Source organism: Danio rerio, chromosome 14, assembly GCF_049306965.1.
Source record: "Danio rerio strain Tuebingen ecotype United States chromosome 14, GRCz12tu, whole genome shotgun sequence".
NCBI classification, from domain to species: domain Eukaryota; kingdom Metazoa; phylum Chordata; class Actinopteri; order Cypriniformes; family Danionidae; genus Danio; species Danio rerio.
In genome coordinates this window covers 52,805,001-52,824,613 of record NC_133189.1, presented here as the reverse complement: position 1 = coordinate 52,824,613, position 19,613 = coordinate 52,805,001, and the positions used below count along the sequence as shown (strand labels likewise).

The 19,613-nt window shown below is 36.9% G+C and overlaps 1 protein-coding gene across 3 annotated transcripts in view; it reads left to right on the top strand.

The window, feature by feature from the left end:
- Positions 1-19,613, top strand: part of rxfp1 (relaxin family peptide receptor 1) — a 215,024-nt gene that overhangs the window by 151,062 nt on the left and 44,349 nt on the right. For all 3 annotated transcript variants that reach the window (XM_073921122.1, XM_073921120.1, NM_001431298.1), the window contains 5 exons: positions 8,706-8,777; positions 16,369-16,440; positions 18,899-18,970; positions 19,274-19,345; positions 19,543-19,611. In XM_073921122.1, coding sequence (XP_073777223.1) covers positions 8,706-8,777; positions 16,369-16,440; positions 18,899-18,970; positions 19,274-19,345; positions 19,543-19,611 — 357 coding nt within the window. The remainder of the gene's footprint in view (positions 1-8,705; positions 8,778-16,368; positions 16,441-18,898; positions 18,971-19,273; positions 19,346-19,542; positions 19,612-19,613) is intronic.

The window sequence follows — 19,613 nt, the reverse complement described above, 5'->3', positions numbered from 1 at the left end:
TGTGTTGATGGATGAGATGTTTGTCTGTTTTTATGTTCTGCAGAGCAGGAACCTGCTGAAAAACAGCATTCATGCTGAGTCAGGCCCGATTATCTTTTAATCTTTTCCTGTTTAAAAATTAAAAATAAATAAATAAATAAATACATGTGGATTTAATTCAAATTTTTATGTAGCATTAAAATCTCCACATTAGTTTTGCATTACACTTCTGTTTGGACCTGCAGAATTGTTATTTCGCAAAATAGTTAACCTAATATTTTTCAACATACATATTGTTCATATTGATTCAGCAACATCCCATTGGGTGAATGTTTAAGAAATGTTTTACATATTCAAAAAGGCAACACCAAAGTTCCAAAAATGCTAATTTATTAAATTAAAAAGGCTCACACAAAGCATTTTTTTGGCTGAGCGCCCAGTTAAGAGTGATGTGAGAAATGTTTTACCACACTATTCCTGAATTTACTCTTAATATTAATTTTAAAAGGGACTTTTTAAATTAGTTTTTTATGTTGTTTGTGAGGGCGAGGCAGTGGCGCAGTAGGTAGTGCTGTCGCCTTGCAGCAAGAAGGTTGCTCGTTCGAATCTCGGCTCAGTTGCCGTTTCTGTGTGGAGTTTGCATGTTCTCCCTGCCTTCGCGTGGGTTTCCTCTGGGTGCTCCAGTTTCCCCCACAGTCCAAAGACATGCGGTACAGGTGAATTGGGGAGGCTAAATTGTCCGTATTGTATGAGTGTGTGTGTTAATGTGTGTGTGGATATTTATTTGTGGATGGGAAGACGTGCTGGATAAGTTGGTGGTTCATTCCGCTGTGGCGACCCCAGATTAATAAAGGGTCTAAGCCAACAAGAAAATGAATGAATGAATGTTGTTTGTGTTTACTTTCATTTAAAAATATTAATTGTGTTTTATGCTGCAATGGTTTGTTAGTAAACATGCATATTATTAAGTACATGTTATATGGAAAAAAAAAAAAAAGAAAAAAAAAATATATATATATATATATATATATAAAAGGGTTTTTATAACTAATAATGAATATATAGTTTAATAACTAATATGAATTAAGTTTTTTATGCATCTTTTCTAGGCTAAAATGGAGCTAAAATGTGGTTACCCTATTAGCCAGCACTCAGTTATGGCGATTTACACCTACCTAATTTCAAACAGTTCTTGACCCCAGTGAGCTACAAACAAAATTAGGCATCATTGGAAAGAAGACACTTTGAGCTTTACTACCAGAAAGTTTCATGATAAAAAATATTTTAAATTCAATATTTGTTTGTCCATATGCAAACACAGGAAATCAGTTTTGTAATAACCTAGGGAAAATATGCCTTGAAAGCCAAAAAAGCTGAACGGACGTCCAAATGCATCTGTCTTGTGTGATTAGCCTATGGAACAACAGAAGATCACATCAGAAAACAAGTCTGATGTATTTGATTTGGAGTCTTAATTAACTCTGAACGCCTTCAGCTTCTGATTCTGGAGCTTTAGAAACTGAGATAATTGCATTACAGGTAATTGTGCCAACTTTATTCCTCACACAACCCAACTGTGGAATCATTCTCAGTTTCACTTGGTGGCTCAGGAAAATCTCTATTGTTCAGATATTAAAGGGATAGTTAATCCAAAAATCTAAATTCTGTCCTCATTTAGTCACTTTACACTTGTTCCTAACCTTTATGAGATTCTTTATATTCTATTTTGTTAAAAGGAGTTTATTTTTGAAAGAAAACTGATAACCTGTAACTATTGACTTCCACATAAAAAAAAAAAATCTGTGAAGTAGCAGTGGGATTTTGTGATTAATGTTTTGATTTTTCTCTATTTATTAAAACTTTTAAATTGCATTATGGGACCTTGATCTTTCTTCCAACAACCTTTAACCTTTAGGGTTGAAAAAGAGACTTTTATTAACATTTTTTATAGTTTAAGTGACATTGTCTGAGTTGGTGTTGTATATTACGCTACAAAAACCTTGTAATAAACAGCCAGTATATTTACTGTTATTTTACAGACTTATTGTCTACACTACCTGACAAAAGTCTTGTCACTTATCCAAGTTTTAGAAACAACAAATAATAATTTGACTTCTAGTTGATCATTTGGTATCAGAAGTGCCTTATATAAAAGGCAAAGGCCTCTAGATTACACTTACCAAAATAAAATATGATCATGATTTTAAATTATTTCATCAGGACAGTAAGCTCTGACATTGCTTAGACAAAAGTCTTGTTACTTAACAGAAATAATGTCCAGTATAGAATATAAAGTCATGCTGCAGAGGAGAAAGAATGAATATTGTGTCTGACTCCATCATGAGCTTGGAGGACTGCATCCATACATCTCTGCAATGACTCAAATCACTGATTAATAAAGTCATCAGTTATTCCCAGAGTTCATCAAGATCCTTTAGATTCATCTTTAATGCCTTTTCCTTCATCTTACCCTAAACATGCTCAATAATGTTCATATTTCGTGACTGGGCTGGCCAATCCTGGAGCACCTTGACCTTCTTTGCTTTCAGGAGCTTTGATGTGGAGGCTGAAGTATGAGAAGGAGCACTATCCTGCTGGAGGATTTGCCCTCTCCTGTGGATTGTAATGTAACGGTCAGCACAAATGTCTTGATACCTCAAGCTGTTGATGTTGCCATCCACTCTGCAGATCTCTCGCACGCCCCTATACTGAAAGTAACCCCAAACCATGAATATTGGGTCCATGTGGGTTCCAGTAGGTCTTCTGCAGTATTTGTAATAAGTGGGATGTAGTTCAACAGATGATTTATCAGGAAAATCTACCTTCTGCCACTTTTCCAAATGATCAACTAGAAGTCAAGTTATTATTTGTTGCTCTTACAACATGGATTAACGACAAGACTTTTGTCAGGTAAGGTATATGTGGCGAGAGCCGTGGGAACGGAATCAGGCCGCGCGTAAGTGGATGCACCTGTGGTGTGCACCGGTCTCGAATCCCACGGAAGGAGCTCTGGACTATAAGAGGAGGAATGATGGTAGAGGAAGCCGAGAGAGGACCGGGCCCGGGCATATTGTTTTACTTTTGCTTTCAGTTTGACAGCTGTCTCCGTGAGGAGCTGCCGTCCCTGTTATTAATAAATAATTTAAAAACTGCGTCGGTTCTCCACCTCCTTCTTCCCGGCGGCCAAAGGGCTGTGAACTTTATTACAGTATATTATTTCTTATACATTATATTATTTGAAATTCCTAAAATGTCAATAAACTTTAACACTTTGTTCAACTGTGGAGTTGAATTTTCAACATCAAAAGTCAACAGAGCAGAGATCAACATCCCATAATGCAATTCACAATCATAAATAAACATTAAACATGCGTGAATTACAAAATACAGAAACTACTAGCCTAATATGAAAATACTAAATTCTATGGAAGTCAAGGGTTACAAGTTTCGAGCATTCTTGAAATGCATATCGGGGCGGCACAGTGGCTAAGTGGTTAGCACTGATACCTCACACCAAGAAGGACACTGGTTCAAGTCCTGGCTGGGTCAGTTGCCATTTTTGTGTGGAGTTTGCATGTTCTCCCCATGTTGGCATGGGTTTCCTCCTGCATCATTTACGATCGGAACTACGAATGTTTCTGATCATCCTCAAACCACCGACTTTCATTCTTGAATAATGAAAACGTTCTCGGCAAATGCTTTTCCACCTCTAGTGGCGCAATAATGCCCCCGGCCATCCCTCTCGATCATGGCCCCAGGTTCCTGAAATCCACAAAGTAGAACCAGGGTCCTATTCCGTTATTCCTAGCTGTATTATTCAGTAGGGTGCAGGGCCAGCCCTGCCTTGAACACTCTTTTCAAAGTAAACGCTCCGGGCCCCAAGCCAAGGACACCCAGTCAAGGGTATTCGGGGGGGCACTGGGAGACCTGGGGGTTAAGGACGGGCGGTGGCTCCCCTCATGGCAGACCGCACAGCCTGGTCCCCGAGATCCAACTTCGAGCTTTTTAACTGCAGCAACGTTAGCATATGCTATTAGAGCTGGAATAACCATGGCTGGCACCAGACTTGCCCTCCAATGGGTCCTCGCCCATGGGTTTGGGATGCACTCATTCCAATTGGAGGGCCTTGAAAGAGACCTGCATTGTTGTTTTTTTTGACACTACCTCTCTGTGTCAGAAATGGGTCATTTGCGCACCTGCTGCCTTCCTTGCATGTGGTAGCCGTTTCTCAAGCTCCTCTTCACCTGTGGTCACCATGGTAGGCGACAGACCTACCATCGAAAGTTGATAGGGCAGACATTCGAAGGAATCGTCGCCGCTGCGGGGGTGCCCAATCGACACGAGGTTATCTAGAGTCATCTATGCGAGGCCGGGGGCGGATGGCAGCGAGGAGGCGCGAGCTCCCCTTTTCATCGCCCGCGAACCCGCATGGGTTTTGCATCTGATAAATGCACGCGTCCACGGAGAGACGCCCCCCGCCCTGGGGGGAGAAGGGCAGACCAGGTCGGCACTTGTTGGCATGTATTAGCACTGGAAATGTCACAGTTATCCAAGTAACCGGGTGGCGAGATCAAAGAAACCATAACTGATTTAATGAGCCATTCGCAGTTTCACTGTATCGGACGTGTGCACTAAGATTTGCATGGCTTAATCTTTGAGACAAGCATATATTACTGGCAGGATCAACCAGGTAGCCCCCACAGTCCAAACACATGCACTATAGGTGAATTAGGTAAGCTAAGTTGATCGTTGATGTGTGTGGGGAATGTGTGTATGGGTGTTTCCCAATATTGGGTTGCAGCTAGAAGGGCATCCACTGTGTAAAACAAATGCTGAAATAGTTGGTGGTTCATTTCGATGTGACAACCTCTGAAATAGAGACTAAGCCAAAGAAAAATGAATGAATGAAATGCATATTTATATGTCAGTGGAAGCTGTTTCTTAATTAAAGCCCATATTCTCATATTTCCTGCATTCTCAGTTTGATTTTCTGTGTTCATTAGTATGCCAATGCCAAACTGTGAAGCAGTGAAATTCACAAATACCTTTCCGTGATGTGGAGAAAGTGACAAGGTGTATTAAATGCAGTGTCACTCTCGGATTTCTAGTAGACACGCTGTGTGCTGTTCCCTCTAACATCTTATGAAAATCACAGCTTTAACGCATGCTCACAATATTAGGTGAAACATAACTTAAGTCAAGCATTTTTTGCTTCTGAGTAAATAGTAAATCAAAACTGAAGAAGAGCAGAGTTTAAAAATGCCAACTAAAAACAACTCCTCTCATTATCAGACACTCTGAAGTGTTTGGCGCAGATATAAAACACACATACTGGATTAGACTGGTTGCAGATGGCCAGTCTAAAGTCATTTGGTTAATGACATCATTGTTTATATGTTCATGTCATGTTTATGTCACTCTGCTGCTCAAGTTCTATCCAGTAATGCATATTCATTAAAGCAGCGTTTGACGTCATCAGTGCTGCTCTCAGATGAAGCTGGGCTGCAGAAATATTAGAAGGATATCCTGTTGCATAATGAAGCAAGAGATGAATTAGTGTTTCTTTTTATTCCTCCATCTATCTGTTCATCGATGTCTGTATTTATTGTTCAATCCATCCATTCCTGTCTTTATCATTCATCTACCCGTTCTTTTCTGTTTGTCACATCCATCCATGTCTCATTTTATTCATCCATCCATTTGATTTTCCATCCATCCAAATGTCTTTATCATCCATCCATGCGTTTTAACATCCACCCACGTCTCTTATCCATCTATCCATTTATTTTTCCATCCATCCATATATTTTTATTCATCCATCTCTGTCTTTATCATCAATCTATCCATCAATCCTTGTCTTTTTTTGTCACATCCATCCCTCCATATTTCCATCCATCCATTCCTGATTTTAATCAGTCATCCACATTGTTTAATCAATTTATTCATCCGTCAATCATCCATCTATACATTTCTACATCCATACATTCCTTTATTTATCCTCAATCCATCCATCTATCCGCCATCTATTCATCCATCCACATTGTTTATTCCATCCATCCATTAATGTCTGTATTTATTGTTTAATCCATCCATTCCTGTCTTTATCACCCATCCACCTGTCCTTGTCTGTTTTTGTCACATCCATCCATCCATGTCTCTTTTTATTTGTCCATTTATATATTCTTCCATCCATTCAGCTTTGTCTTCATCATTGTTCAATCCATCCATCCATTTTTCCATCCATCATGTCTCTTTTTATCCATTCATCCACATATTTTCCCATCCATCCACATATTTTTCCATCCATCCATCTGTCTTTATTATCCATACATCTGTTTATCTTTACATTTCTACATCAATACATTCCTTTATTTATCAACCAGCCATCCATCCATCTATTCATCCCATCTATTCATCCACCATCCATGCATTGTTTATTTCATCCATCTATCCATTAATTTCCGTATTTATAGTTCAGTCCATCCATTCCTGTCTTTTTCATCCATCCACCTGTCCTTGACGTTTTTTGTCACATCCATCCATCCAAGTCTCTTTTTATTCATCTACCCATATATAATTTCTATCTATCCATCCGTCTTTATCATTGATACATCCATCCATCTATTCAATGATTCAATCCATTATCCATTAACTCGTTCATCTATCCATCCACATTGTTTAATCCATCCATCCATCCTTTCATTTTTAATCATCCATTCATCAATTTTTCTGTCTCTTTTTAGTCCATCTACCCATCCATCCACCACCAATCCATCCATTCACATAGTTTAATCTATCCATTTCTCCATCCATCCTTTCCTGTTTTAATCATCAATCAATCTATCAATTTCCATCTCTATTTATTGTCTATCCATTCATCATCCGTCCATCCACATTGTTCAATCCATCCATCCTTTACTGTTTTAACACCCATTCATCAATTTCGATCTGTCTCTTTATAAGCCATCCTTCCATCCATCCATCCATCCACAGAAGCCTCTTTCACACATACAGACGTTTCCGGAAAATAACCGGCAATTTTCCGGAAAGGTGTGTATGTGTGAACAGGCCCTTTTTGAAAATACCGGTAAATTCGTTCTGGCTATTTTCCGGAAAGAGAAGTAGTAACATTACCGGTAATTTGCCGGAATGCTCCACTGTGTGAATGCAGAAGGAAGATTGCCGGAAAGAGCGCGTGCACGTCTAGAACGTGCTGACGTGAGACGTCTGCTTTAGCCAATCAGAACACTCAGAGGCATTTACGTCCGCGTGGTTTATGAGAATAAAAGCCTTTGAATATTTTCTCCAGACACATTTAGCTGCTAGATGTTAGTCAGATAACGTTTCTATGTTCATCTTAATGCCAACTGTGTAAATAATCATCGATAAGATGTTTCTAATAAGCCATTGTTTGTTTACCTTCAAGCTTTGCGTGTGCCTGTGAAAAGGCCGATGGGCACACACGCCAGCACACACACTTCATGTACATCTCGACATGCGAAGGTGTTTCTCTATATGTTTTTATCGAAGTTGTTCACAATACTGATCCATCCACAGAGTTTGTAATGTAGTTAAATGTTTATAATTACAAGCACAGCCGTTTAGAGGTCATTTCTTTTTTTTCCAGAAAAATCCCGTAACGTCTTCGCCTGTGTGAACAGTGCTTTTTTTAATTTACCGGTAAAGTCGTTCTGGAAATTTCCCAGACATTTACCGGTATCACTAGCCCCTTTCACTCAAGCAGATCTTTCCTTAAAATTACCGGCAATTTTCCGGAAAGGTGTGTATGTGTGAACAGGCCTATTTTAAAAAATACCCGTAAATTCGTTCTGGTTATTTTCCGGAAAGAAAAGTTGTAACATTACCGGTAATTTGCCGCAATGCTGCGCTGTGTGAACGCAGAAGGAAGATTGCCGGAAAGAGAGCGTGCACATCTAGAACTTGCTGACGTGAGACGTCTGCTTTAGCCAATCAAAACAGTTAAACGCATGCACGTCCACGCCTTTAAATATTTTCTCCAGACACATTTAGCTGCTGGATGTTAGTCAGATAACGTTTATATGTTCATCTTAATGTCAACTGTGTAAATGATTATCAATAAGATGCTTATGATAAGCCGTTGTTTGTTTACCTTCAAGCTTTGGGTTTGCCCGTGAAACAGCCCATGAACGCCAACACACACACATATCATGTACATCTCGACATGTGAAGGTGTTTCTCTATATGTTTTCATCAAAGTTATTTACAATACTGATCCATCCAGTTTGTAATGTAGTCAAATGTTTACAAATACAAGCGCAGCCGTTTAAAGGTCATTTCTGGTTAATGATGTCAGAATTTACCGGTATTTTGGAATTGATGTGTGTGAATGCTTTTTTTCTGGAAAAAAAATCCATAACGTCCTCGTCTGTGTGAACAGCGCTTTTTTAATTTACCGGTAAAGTCGTTCTGGAAGTTTTTCAGACTTTTATCACTGTGTGAAAGGGGATATAGTTTAATCTATTAATTTCTCCATCCATCCTTTCCTGTTTTAATCATCCATCTGTCAATTTCTTTCTCTTTCTCTGTCTCTTTATGGTTCAGTTCGTTCATCCATCTATCCTGTCACATCCATCTGAAATGTTTATAAAGAGGGAAAATAGCATAAACAAATTCTCTAGAAGTGTGTGTGGTCACTGCTGTGCTCAACAAACATTTTTATAATGTCTCTCTTGCTCATGTTGTAGGTCCCTGCAGAGGAACGGGCTGAGGAAACTAAACGCTGACATGTTCTTGAAGTACCAGAGCCTTCAAAAGCTGTAAGATCCTTTCTGCTTCACTAAGTCTGTCTCCTGCTTGTCACTGGACTGCTGTAAATCTGTGAAAGCCATACTGGCATCATCACAGGTGTATATCAAAACCCGGCTCACTTGTGAGAAGTGTGTGAAACAGATTAAACAATCCCTGTAGAATAAATTATTCAGTGTTTTCCACAGGAGCTGAACTGAAGAGCATTGGAAGAACATAAGATGACTCTTTTTTTTTTTTTCAAAGTATTTTTTTACAATTGCTCAATTTGTCCACTTAAATATCATGAATATTTTACTTTAAAATGCTCCAACATTCACAAGACATCACAACCGTGCAACACAAGCAGATGTTTGAATCTCAACGCCACAACTTGCTGTCAAATTACAGATTGTCTCAATTGCTTTGCCTCAATTCTCAATTCACTTTTTTTATTTTTTAAAATAATAAGTTTAAATCTCTGAACAATTATCTTATTATTCACTTCAGAGTGGTGTTTCTTTTTATTTAAGTTAAGTACAAATTACTGTAGTTTGGACAAAAACTAAATGCATATGGCTTTTCGATCAAAACTGATGAGTCGATTCTCATTTAAACAGTCAAACTCTTCACAACTTCTCAATCATTTTTCATCGTGTAAGCATCACATTTAAAACTGTTTATTGAATTATCAAACATTTGTGTACGCACATGTTTACACCTTAAATATCTGATGTTAACATTGTTTGTAGTGTCTGCTAAACTGGTAAATGTCCTCTAGTTGCAATACAATTTGCGTTATCTATTTAATCAATCAACTTTGGGAGCATATATTATAGGTGGGCATAGATAATTTTTTTTAATCTAAATTAATCTCACTGTAATCTTTGAATTAATGTAGATTAATCTAGATTTAAATGGCTAATGTCTTTGAGGATGGGTTTTCCAAGCCAGGTGGCGCATTAGACCAGGGGCTCATCTCCTGTTTCCAAAATGCATCACAAAGGGCCCTATTTTGATGATCCATGCGCAAAGCGCAGAGCGCAAAGGCAATAAGTGCGTGTCGGTATCCACTTTTGATATTTTAAGGATGGAAAAATCCACTTTGCGCTGTGGCACATGGTGTCAAAGGGTTGAGCTTATTTTCTTAATGAGTTATAGGTGTGTTTTGAGAATAAACCAATCAAAATCTCATCTCTCATTCCCTTTAAGAGACAGTTGCTATTTACATAACAGACTTTGTAAGTGGAAAAACTGAGTGTTTCTCTAGCAAGAAAACAGTTAAACAGAGCATCTGCAATGCGAGAATGACAGATGAGCCTCCTCATTATTTACTTTCACTTTCACTCTCGTGGATAGGGAAACTTCTTGTACGCACAGATATCCATTAGCCTATAAATAATTAATTTCGTTTGTTAAGGGCAAAGATTTGTTTCAAAACTATTTCTACATTCAGTTTTAATTTCCAGCAAACTAATAAATGAACAATAATAACAAAGTGTGTTCAAATACCTGAGTTACATCCAAATACACATGCTGTGCCCCATATGATCTAAAACCTGACAGGTGGACAAATCTAAGCTTGTTTTTAATAAAACAAATATAAATATGGATATAATAAATAATAATGCTAATAATAATAACATTATACAAAAGCAAATTGTTATGAATGAACTGAAAAAGCCTCCCGAGATAAAGAAGTCATGAAAGTATGGTTTTTATATTTATGTAGGCTAGAAAATAATGTTTTGTAATATTTTAATCCTTTATATTTATACACTATAGGCTATATATCCTTATTATATCCTATATATATATATCCTTGATATTTTAATTCTTTTTCATATGTAAAGATAGTTGCTTATTGCTGTACATCCTATGTGTATTAAGCAATATTTAAGCGAGGCGCACAACTAACACGCTTTGTGCTGGAATTTAGACCGGCTTTGTTTTGGTCTATTGAACAATCTATTATAGTTCCTCAAAATAGCAACACGCAAAAACACGCCTGCTTTTTTAGACCAGAATGCCTATGGGCGCAAATGCATCTGCAATTTAAACAGCGTGGCGCAAAACGTCAAAATGACTCTTGCGCCAAGCTGAAACTAGCAAACAACAATTGCATCGCACCTTGCACCGCATTGCGCCGGGTGTATGATAGAGCCCAAACTTTTCGTGAAACTGTTCTACTATGATAATTGGTGATTAAAATAAATGATGTTCAATAAGATGTACTTGTGTTTACTAATTGTTTGTTCATTCAGTTAAATGTGAATTTTGAACTGTAGGCCTACATGAGCTCCAAAAAGGGATTTTTGATCACCTTAATCCGACTAAGGTCAGAACTGAACTACACAGAAATGCAATTAAGATATGTGAGGTCTGCAAATATTAGTGTCATTATTGAAGTAAACACAGCGATCAAGCTATTATCGTCATGTTGGACTTTTTGCCATAGTTTCCGACAAGATCCACACATGCGGCTGTCAGTAAAGGACCGCAAACACACACACATCTTTTTCATTCCATTCGCCGTGCGTTATTAAATTTCATAACACTCTCTCCAGTCCCTACGCCTTATTTGGGTCTAATACCCCAGTTTGTCACGGCGCCATGAATGAAATGTTCATGAGTGAAAGTGAAACTTCTGAACTGTTAAAGTCACCCCAGATTACAGGAAACTCTTACATGAAAGCACTTCACGTAAACACCTTAATTATATTATTGTCTATTAAGGCAAATAACTAGATTACTGATGTCCATGTAAGCGTAGTCAGTAGTTTCTTTTAAGTAAGTCAATGATCCTGAAGGACATCCTGCTGATTTGAATAGATCCAGCTCCCAACCCAACTTTGAGAATAAATTAATGGCGATATTTTTTTATCACGTGATAAAGAGTCTTGCTTTAACGCTGCACGTCAACGCTGATAACGGGCCACCAATATATATATATATATATATATATATATATATATATATATATATATATATATATATACAGTTGAAGTCAGAATTATTAGACGCCCTTGGAATTTTTCTTTTTTTTTTTAATATTTCCTAAAGGATGTTTAACAGAGCAAGGAAATTTTCTCAGTATGTCTGATAATATTTTTTCTTGTAGAGAAAGTCTTATTTGTTTTATTTCGGCTAGAATAAAAGCAGTTTTTTAATAGTTTAAACACAATTTTAAGGACAAAATTAGTAGCCCCTTTAAGCTTTTTTAAAGTCTACAGAACAAACCATCATTATACAATAACTTGCCTAATGACCCTAACCTGCCTAGTGAACCTAATTACCCCAGTTAAGCCTTTAAATGTCAGTTTAAGCTCTATAGAAGTGTCTTGAAAAATATCTAGTCAAACATTATTTACTGTCATCATTCATTCATTCATTCATTTTCTTTTCAGCCTAGTCCCTTTATAAATAAAGAAGTACAAAAATGTAAAAAAATATGCTTGCATACACACAAGCTCACCTAGACTCACTCATGTTCACACTGCACGCACACACACACACAATAAATAAATATTTAAATTAATATGCATACACACACACACACGCACACACACTTGCTCAAGCTTACTTAGACTCACTTATGTTCACACAGGCATACACACAATAAATATATATTTAAAAAATATGCATACACACACACACACATGCTCAAGCTCACTTAGACTCACTCATGTTCACACACACACGTATCCACAAAATAAGCACATATATAAATAAATATGCATGCATACACTCATGCACACACTCACATGCACATATAATCACACTCACTCATGCTCACACATGCACACACAATAATAAATATGTAAATAAATATGCATGCATACACACATACGTATATACTCAAACACACCTATGCCCACACTCACTCAGGCTCACACACACACACACACACACACACATATATAGATGAATGAGGACTGATTGCTGATTAAAGAGTTATTAGATATTCATAATTAGGCAAGTAATCTTCCTTTTAGTCAACACAGTGAATCAAATATAGATTGTCCTCCTTCAGTCAGATCTACAGTATGTGACTGCTTTGTTAAAAGGTGTGTGAGAAATGTGTGAAGAAATGAAAAAGTGTTTGCATTTGAAAAAGTTTCTGCTGTGCTGGAATGTGATGATGAAGATCAAGTGAATCCGGGTTTCATTAAAGTTGCCATGAAATATTAATTTACTCTTTTTTTATATGTATATATTCGTTCCTGTCATAAACAATGTGTCTTCATTATTTTATAAAAAGTTATTGGCCCTCATAAACTTAATATAACCGTCTCTCACCACTCGAAACAACTATTCTTTGCTTCTACATGGTTACATGGAATGCATTTAGGGAGGAGCTGTTAGTGCTTTAAGGCGGGGCTATCAGTCATTTTGGGTGGAACTAAGTGCTTTAAGGTGGGGCTATCAGTCATTTAAGGCAGGACTATCAGTGCTTTGGTCAGGGCTATCAGTGCTTTAGGGCAGGACTATCAGTCATTTAGGGTGGAACTAAGTGCTTTAGGGTGGGGCTATCAGTCATTTAGTGCGGGATTATCAGTGCTTTAAGCTGTGGTCACACTTGACTTTTTTCCCCATAGACTTCCATTCATATGCACGAGAATATGTCAAACCGGAAATGCAGGGTCATGCGTTAAGTTTCGCAGTTCGCTGCAGTGCAAAGTTTAAGCTTGGTGAACTCTGACCTGCAAAATCGCATCAATTGACTGCGTGAGACAAATCGAGGATCAAAACATGACCTCTCTGGACAGAAATTTAAAACATGGTGCAATCGCTCGCTTTTTTAATACGTAATAATCTTGTTTAATCCCGCCCCTTTCGCAGCGCCGTACGACAGAATGTTGCACACACAAATTCTAGTGTGACCGCAGCTTTAGGGTGGGAATTTCAGTCATTAAGGGCAGGACTAACAGTGCTTTGAGGCAGGACTAACAGTGCTTTAGGACGAGACTATCGGTGCTTTATGGCAGGGCTATCAGTCATTTAGGGTGGGACTAAGTACTTTAGGGCGGGGTTGTCAGTCATTTAGGGCAGGACTATCAGTGCTTTAGGGTGGCACTATCAGTGCTTTAGGACGGGGCTATCAGTGCTTTAGGGCGAGGCTATCAGTTTTTAGGGCAGGGCTATTAGTGTTTTAGGGCGGGGCTATCAGTGTTTAGATCAGTGCTTTAGGGTAGGGCTATCAGTGCTTTAGGGCAGAGCTATCAATGTATTAGGGTTGGGCTATAAGTGTCTTAATGTAGAGCTATCAGTGCTATTGGCGGGCCATCAGTGCTTTAGGGTGGGACTATCAGTGCTTTAGGATGGGGCTATCAGTGCTTTAGGGCAGGATTATCAGTGCTTTATGGCAGGTATTTTAATCATTTAGGGCAGGACTAGCAGTGCGTTGGGGTGGACTACCAGTGCTTTAGGGCAGGACTAGCAGTGCTTTAGGTCGGAGCTATCAGTGCTTTAGGGCGGGGCCATCAGTGCTTTAGGGTGGCGCTATTAGTTTATAGGGCAGGACTATCAGTGTTTTAGGGCAGGGCTATTAGTGCTTTAGGGCGGAGCTACCAGTGCTTTAGGGCGGGACTATCATTGCTTCAGGGTGGGACTATAAGTGCTTTAGGGTGGAGCCATCGGTGCTTAGGAGCAGGACTATCGGACCTTTAGGGCAGGAACACACTGTGTCTTGTTTCTGCTCTAAATTCATCTATTCATTAATTATCTTTTATTTTGTTAGCAACACCCACCTTCAAACAATCCAATTGGTTCCCAAAGAACTGAATCATGCAAAACCCTACATTTTTTCTCATTTCAAGACCATTTCAGGTGGATGTATGTCATGATAGTTGAAAAAAGGACAGTTTTAACTTCCGTTTCTGGCCAACTTTAATCATGTCTTGGCTATTGAGAAAAGCTGTAAACCTGACAGAACTTTTCTTTCTACAGCTATCAGTTGTTGTTTTTTTCGAGTGTGTTTGCTTGTGTCAGTCTGATCTGCTGGTGTTTTATTCAGAGCTGCCAGCTGCCTCAAACAGAATCAGACTCATATTTCTGTCCTTGTCCAAACACTGTATTTGATCTGGTGACAGATGGAGTCTTTATTACGCGAATCAACTTAATCTCAGCAGTAGCAGAAGATAAAACCATGTGGGAATATAGAAACCACCATGCAGCCTTTGTGGAGCTCAAACTAGTTTAAGCTTCAGACATTTTGAGGTTTTAGTCATTGAGTCGTTGGATCTGGGTATATAAATAGAGAAAAGCTGATGTTAGCAGAGAAACAGTTTAGATGAGTTGAGAATGAGTACTCAAAGTTTTTCAGGTGGATTTCAGCATTGTTTAGATGTTTATGTAAAAGTGTTTGCGTGTGCTTGCTAATGCCGAGTTCAGACTGCAGGATTTTCAAACTAGTCGTGTCACAGATGTTTTCACACTGCTTGACTTTCTGGGCTTGCTTTTCGTCGCTGCTTTGTTTACATTGCAAGATGGTTCGGCGACATGGACATTCACATTGCATGACTTTACTATAGGAAGAATCGCCGACAACTTCGTCCAAACTACGTCTCACAGCCAAAAACACGTCGTATATCTTTTGTTATTACCTACATAATGAGAAAGAAGCCTTTAATGGGGTAGAACATGTACATGTTTGCTCACCTGGGTTTAAAGGGAATTAGCCATTTCTCCTCAACGTTGATAATAAACTAATTTCTTTCTGTATGAAACGTCAAACAGACACGGCTGCTCCTGAGTCCTGTCAAACCTCCACTAGTTTTTCCTCCATTTCGTGGGTCCAAATAAACCGAAAAAGAGCGCTGTTAACTTCTCCCCCAGCCTCCCACTGGCCTGCAGCAGGTATACACACACGCACACACAAGTGAATGCTGCTCTCTCATTGGCTGAAGGCGATCGCTGATGTTATTTTCAGTCAAAACTCAATTCACACGCATGATTTGAATCGCCGACAGCTCCAGATATTTAGCACGCCAAATATCTCGCAGGCATCGGCGACTCATCGGTGATTCTCTCAGATCGCGTCTTTGATCGTTCATACTGTGTGATTGTCACTCACGTGCACGAGCAGCGATTTGCCTGTGATTTCAGGCATTTGTCTGCGATTTCTCAAAACCTGTCGGCGAGCCAAAATCGGGGCTAAAATCAAGCAGTCTGAACTAGGCATAAGGTGTTCTGCGTAGTGTTTAGTGCTTTGTCATTTAAGGATTATAAACAATGCCAAATTGGCTAAAAAACTATTTTAAAATACTAGTAATTGTTGTTTTTTTAATCTAATACCAACATTACATTAAAAGCATATCCTATTAAATAATTAATATTATAAACAATATATATATATATTTATATTTGTATCATTTAGTAGCAATAATAATAATAATAATAATATTAATAAGTATCTAGTTTTATTTATACAATACATTTTTCATTTAATTTTAATTGTATTAATATTTTGCTAACTACAATAAAATTACAAAACAATGTATTATCATATTGTTATATATAAATTTTTTATTTTATATTTTTTACACACACTTGGTGCTTGTCAAGTGTTGGTTTCCTCTCTCCTCTACTGCGTCTCAATGCTTTCTGTGATCTGTGTTTCAGGTACCTCCAGCACAACCGCATTAAATCAGTTCACCCGCAGGCATTCAGAGGCCTTTACAATCTGACCAGACTGTGAGTTTTATAAGTCTGCAGACATTTAGGTTGTCCTTTATATACAGTAAAATTACACTTTTTGCTCAAATTTACTGTAAAAAATGACAGTTGCTTTCTGGCAATGTTGGTTGCCAATACGACTGAAACTTTTTTAAGCAATCTTTAAATTAATAATTATAATTTAGTGTCAGATTTCCAGTAACTTACTGGCAACTTTGGTTCCCAATAAGACTGTAACTCTACAAGCAATTTGTAAATTAATAATTAAAATTTACTGTAAAGTTTACAGTGATTTACTGGCAATTTCAGGTTCCAGCAAGACAGTAAATACAAAAGCAAACTGACTTGTTAAATTGATATTTACAATTCACTGTAAAATTTACAGCAACTTACTCGCAATTTTAGTTGCAAGTGCACTGTTAATAATAATTACAATTGTGCTGTATTTTTAAAAATTTGCCAGTTAGACTGTAACTTTACAAGCAAACTGTAAATTATTAGTTGTAATTAACTTTAAATTATACAGTAATTTAGTGGCAATTTTGGTTGCCAGCAAACCAGTGAATTTAAAAACAATCTGACTGTAATTTTATAATTACAATTCACTGTAAAATTTACAGTAACATACTGGAAATGTTTAATGCCAGTTAATACTAACTTTACAAGCAAACTATAAATTAATAATTACAATTTACTGTAAAATTTACAGTAACTTACTGACAATTTGGTAAATAGTGTATAATAAACAACTATAATGGTGCTGTATTTTTAAAAAATGCTAGTAAGACTAACTTTAAAGCAAACTGACTGTAAATTAAAAATTGCAATTTACTGTCAGAATTACAGTAAATTAATGCCAATGTTGGTTGCCAGTAACCCTGTACATTTACAAGCAAACCGTAAATTGATAATTACAAGTGTAATGTAAAATTTACAGTAACTTACCAGCAATATTGAGTGCCCGTAAGACTAAATTTACAAGCAAACTGTACATGTATGATTACAATTTACTATTAAATTTATAGTAACTTACTGCCTATTTTGGTTGCCAGTAAGATTGTTAAAATGAATTACAGTTTACTGTGAAATTTACAGTAATTTACTGGCACTGTTGGATGCCAGTTAAGACTGTAACCTTACAAGCAAACTGTAAATTAATCATTACAATTTACTGTCAATTTTACAGCAACTTGCAATTTTAATTGCCATTAACACTGTAAATTTACAAGCAAACTGTAAATTAATCATTAAAATTTACTGTAAAATTTACAGAAACTTGCAATTTTGATTGCCAGAAAGACTGTAAATTTTCAAGCAAACTGAGTGTTAATTAATAATTACAATTTACTGTAAAATTTACAGTAACTCACTGGCAATTTTGGTTGCCTGTAAAACTGTCAATTTACCAATGCACTGTTAATAATAATTACAATTGTGCTGTATTTTAAAAAAATTGCCAGTTAGACTGTAACTTTACAAGCAAACTATAAATTAATAATTTCCATTTACTGTCAAATTTACAGTAATTTACTGGTAATTTTGGTTGCCAGTAAGACTAAATTTAAAAGCAAATTGTAAAATAATAATTATAATTTACTTAAAAATTTACAGTAACTTTTCAGCAATTTTGGTTGCCAGTTATACGGTAAATTAACAAGCAAACTGTAAATTTACAATTAGAAGATACTATTAAATTTACAGTAAGTTACTGGGAATTTTGGTTGTCAGTAAGATTGTAAAAATTAATTATTACAGTTCCCTGTAAAGTAACTGTAACTTACCGACAATTTTGGTTGCCAGCAAAAAATGTAAATTTACAAGCAAATTGACTGCAAATTTATAATTACAATTTACTGACAGAATTTTAGTAACTTTGTCAATTTTGCTTGTTGCCACTAAGCATGTAAATTTACAAGTGTAATGTAAATTTTACAGTTACTTACTAGCAATTGTGGTTGTCAGTAAGACTGTAACTTCACAAGCAAACTGCAATTTAATTTATTTTTACAATTTTATTTGTACAATTTATTATTAAATTTACAGTAACTTACTGGCAATTTTGGTTGCCAGCAAGAATGTAAATTTATAACCAAACTGACTGTGAATTATTAATTGCGAATTACTGTTAAATTTACAGTAAATTACTACCAATTTTGGTTAATTTTTGGTAGCCATTAAGACTGTAACTTTACAAGCAAACTGTACATATATAATTGCAATTTATTATAAAATTTACTGTAACTTATTGGCGATTTTAATTGCCTGTAAGACTGTTAATTTGCAAATGCTTTGTAAATTAATACTTACAATTATATTGTAAAATACAGCACGATTGTAACTATTTATTTACAGTGTACTTGTAAATTTACAGTCTTACAGGCAACCAAAATTGCTAGTAAATTACTGTAAATTTAACAGCAAATAAGTATATACATTAGGGCTGCTCTCAAACAGCTATAATCTATCATTTCCGCAGGTATCTCAGCTACAATCGGATCACAACTCTTCTCCCTGATGTTTTCCAGGATTTACACAAACTAGAGTGGCTGTAAGTGTCCTTATCTCATCTGCTTTTCTAAACATCAGCTCAATACAGATAGATTTTCTCATTCGCTGCTTTTGTGCTTCACATCAGAGAGCTCATCAGATTAGTGCGTATATAAACTGATAGCTTTTTAATGTGATATCAGCTGATTTCTACATGCAGGATCTGAAGTTACTGAACTAATTCTGATTGAATCATTGTTTCATAACCCAATGCATCAATTAGTTCCCCCACAACAAATATTGATCAGAACAGTTGAATTATCAAGGCCACAGTGTTTATATTTCTCTTGTCATTTTCCTGAAGGATTCTGGAGAACAACAGCCTTCATCACATCTCCTCTTTGACCTTCTCGGGTCTTCGCTCTCTTGTGCTGCTGTGAGTTTCAGCTGTTGCTATTTTGGTGGCTCATCTTCCGCCTTTCAAATGTAAATCCTACATTTTAATAAATGCATAGGAGCCGTTCTCCGAGAGCTTTTGTAGACTTTTTTTATGGTGTTGAATGTGCTGCACTATTTTGTCTTCTAAAGCTGTGTGCGCACTTGTGTGTGCATGTGTGTGTGTGTGTGTTTCAGAGTGCTGTTGAACAATGCTCTCACAAAACTGGATGATATCTGCCTGGAGATGCCACGGTTAAATTGGCTGT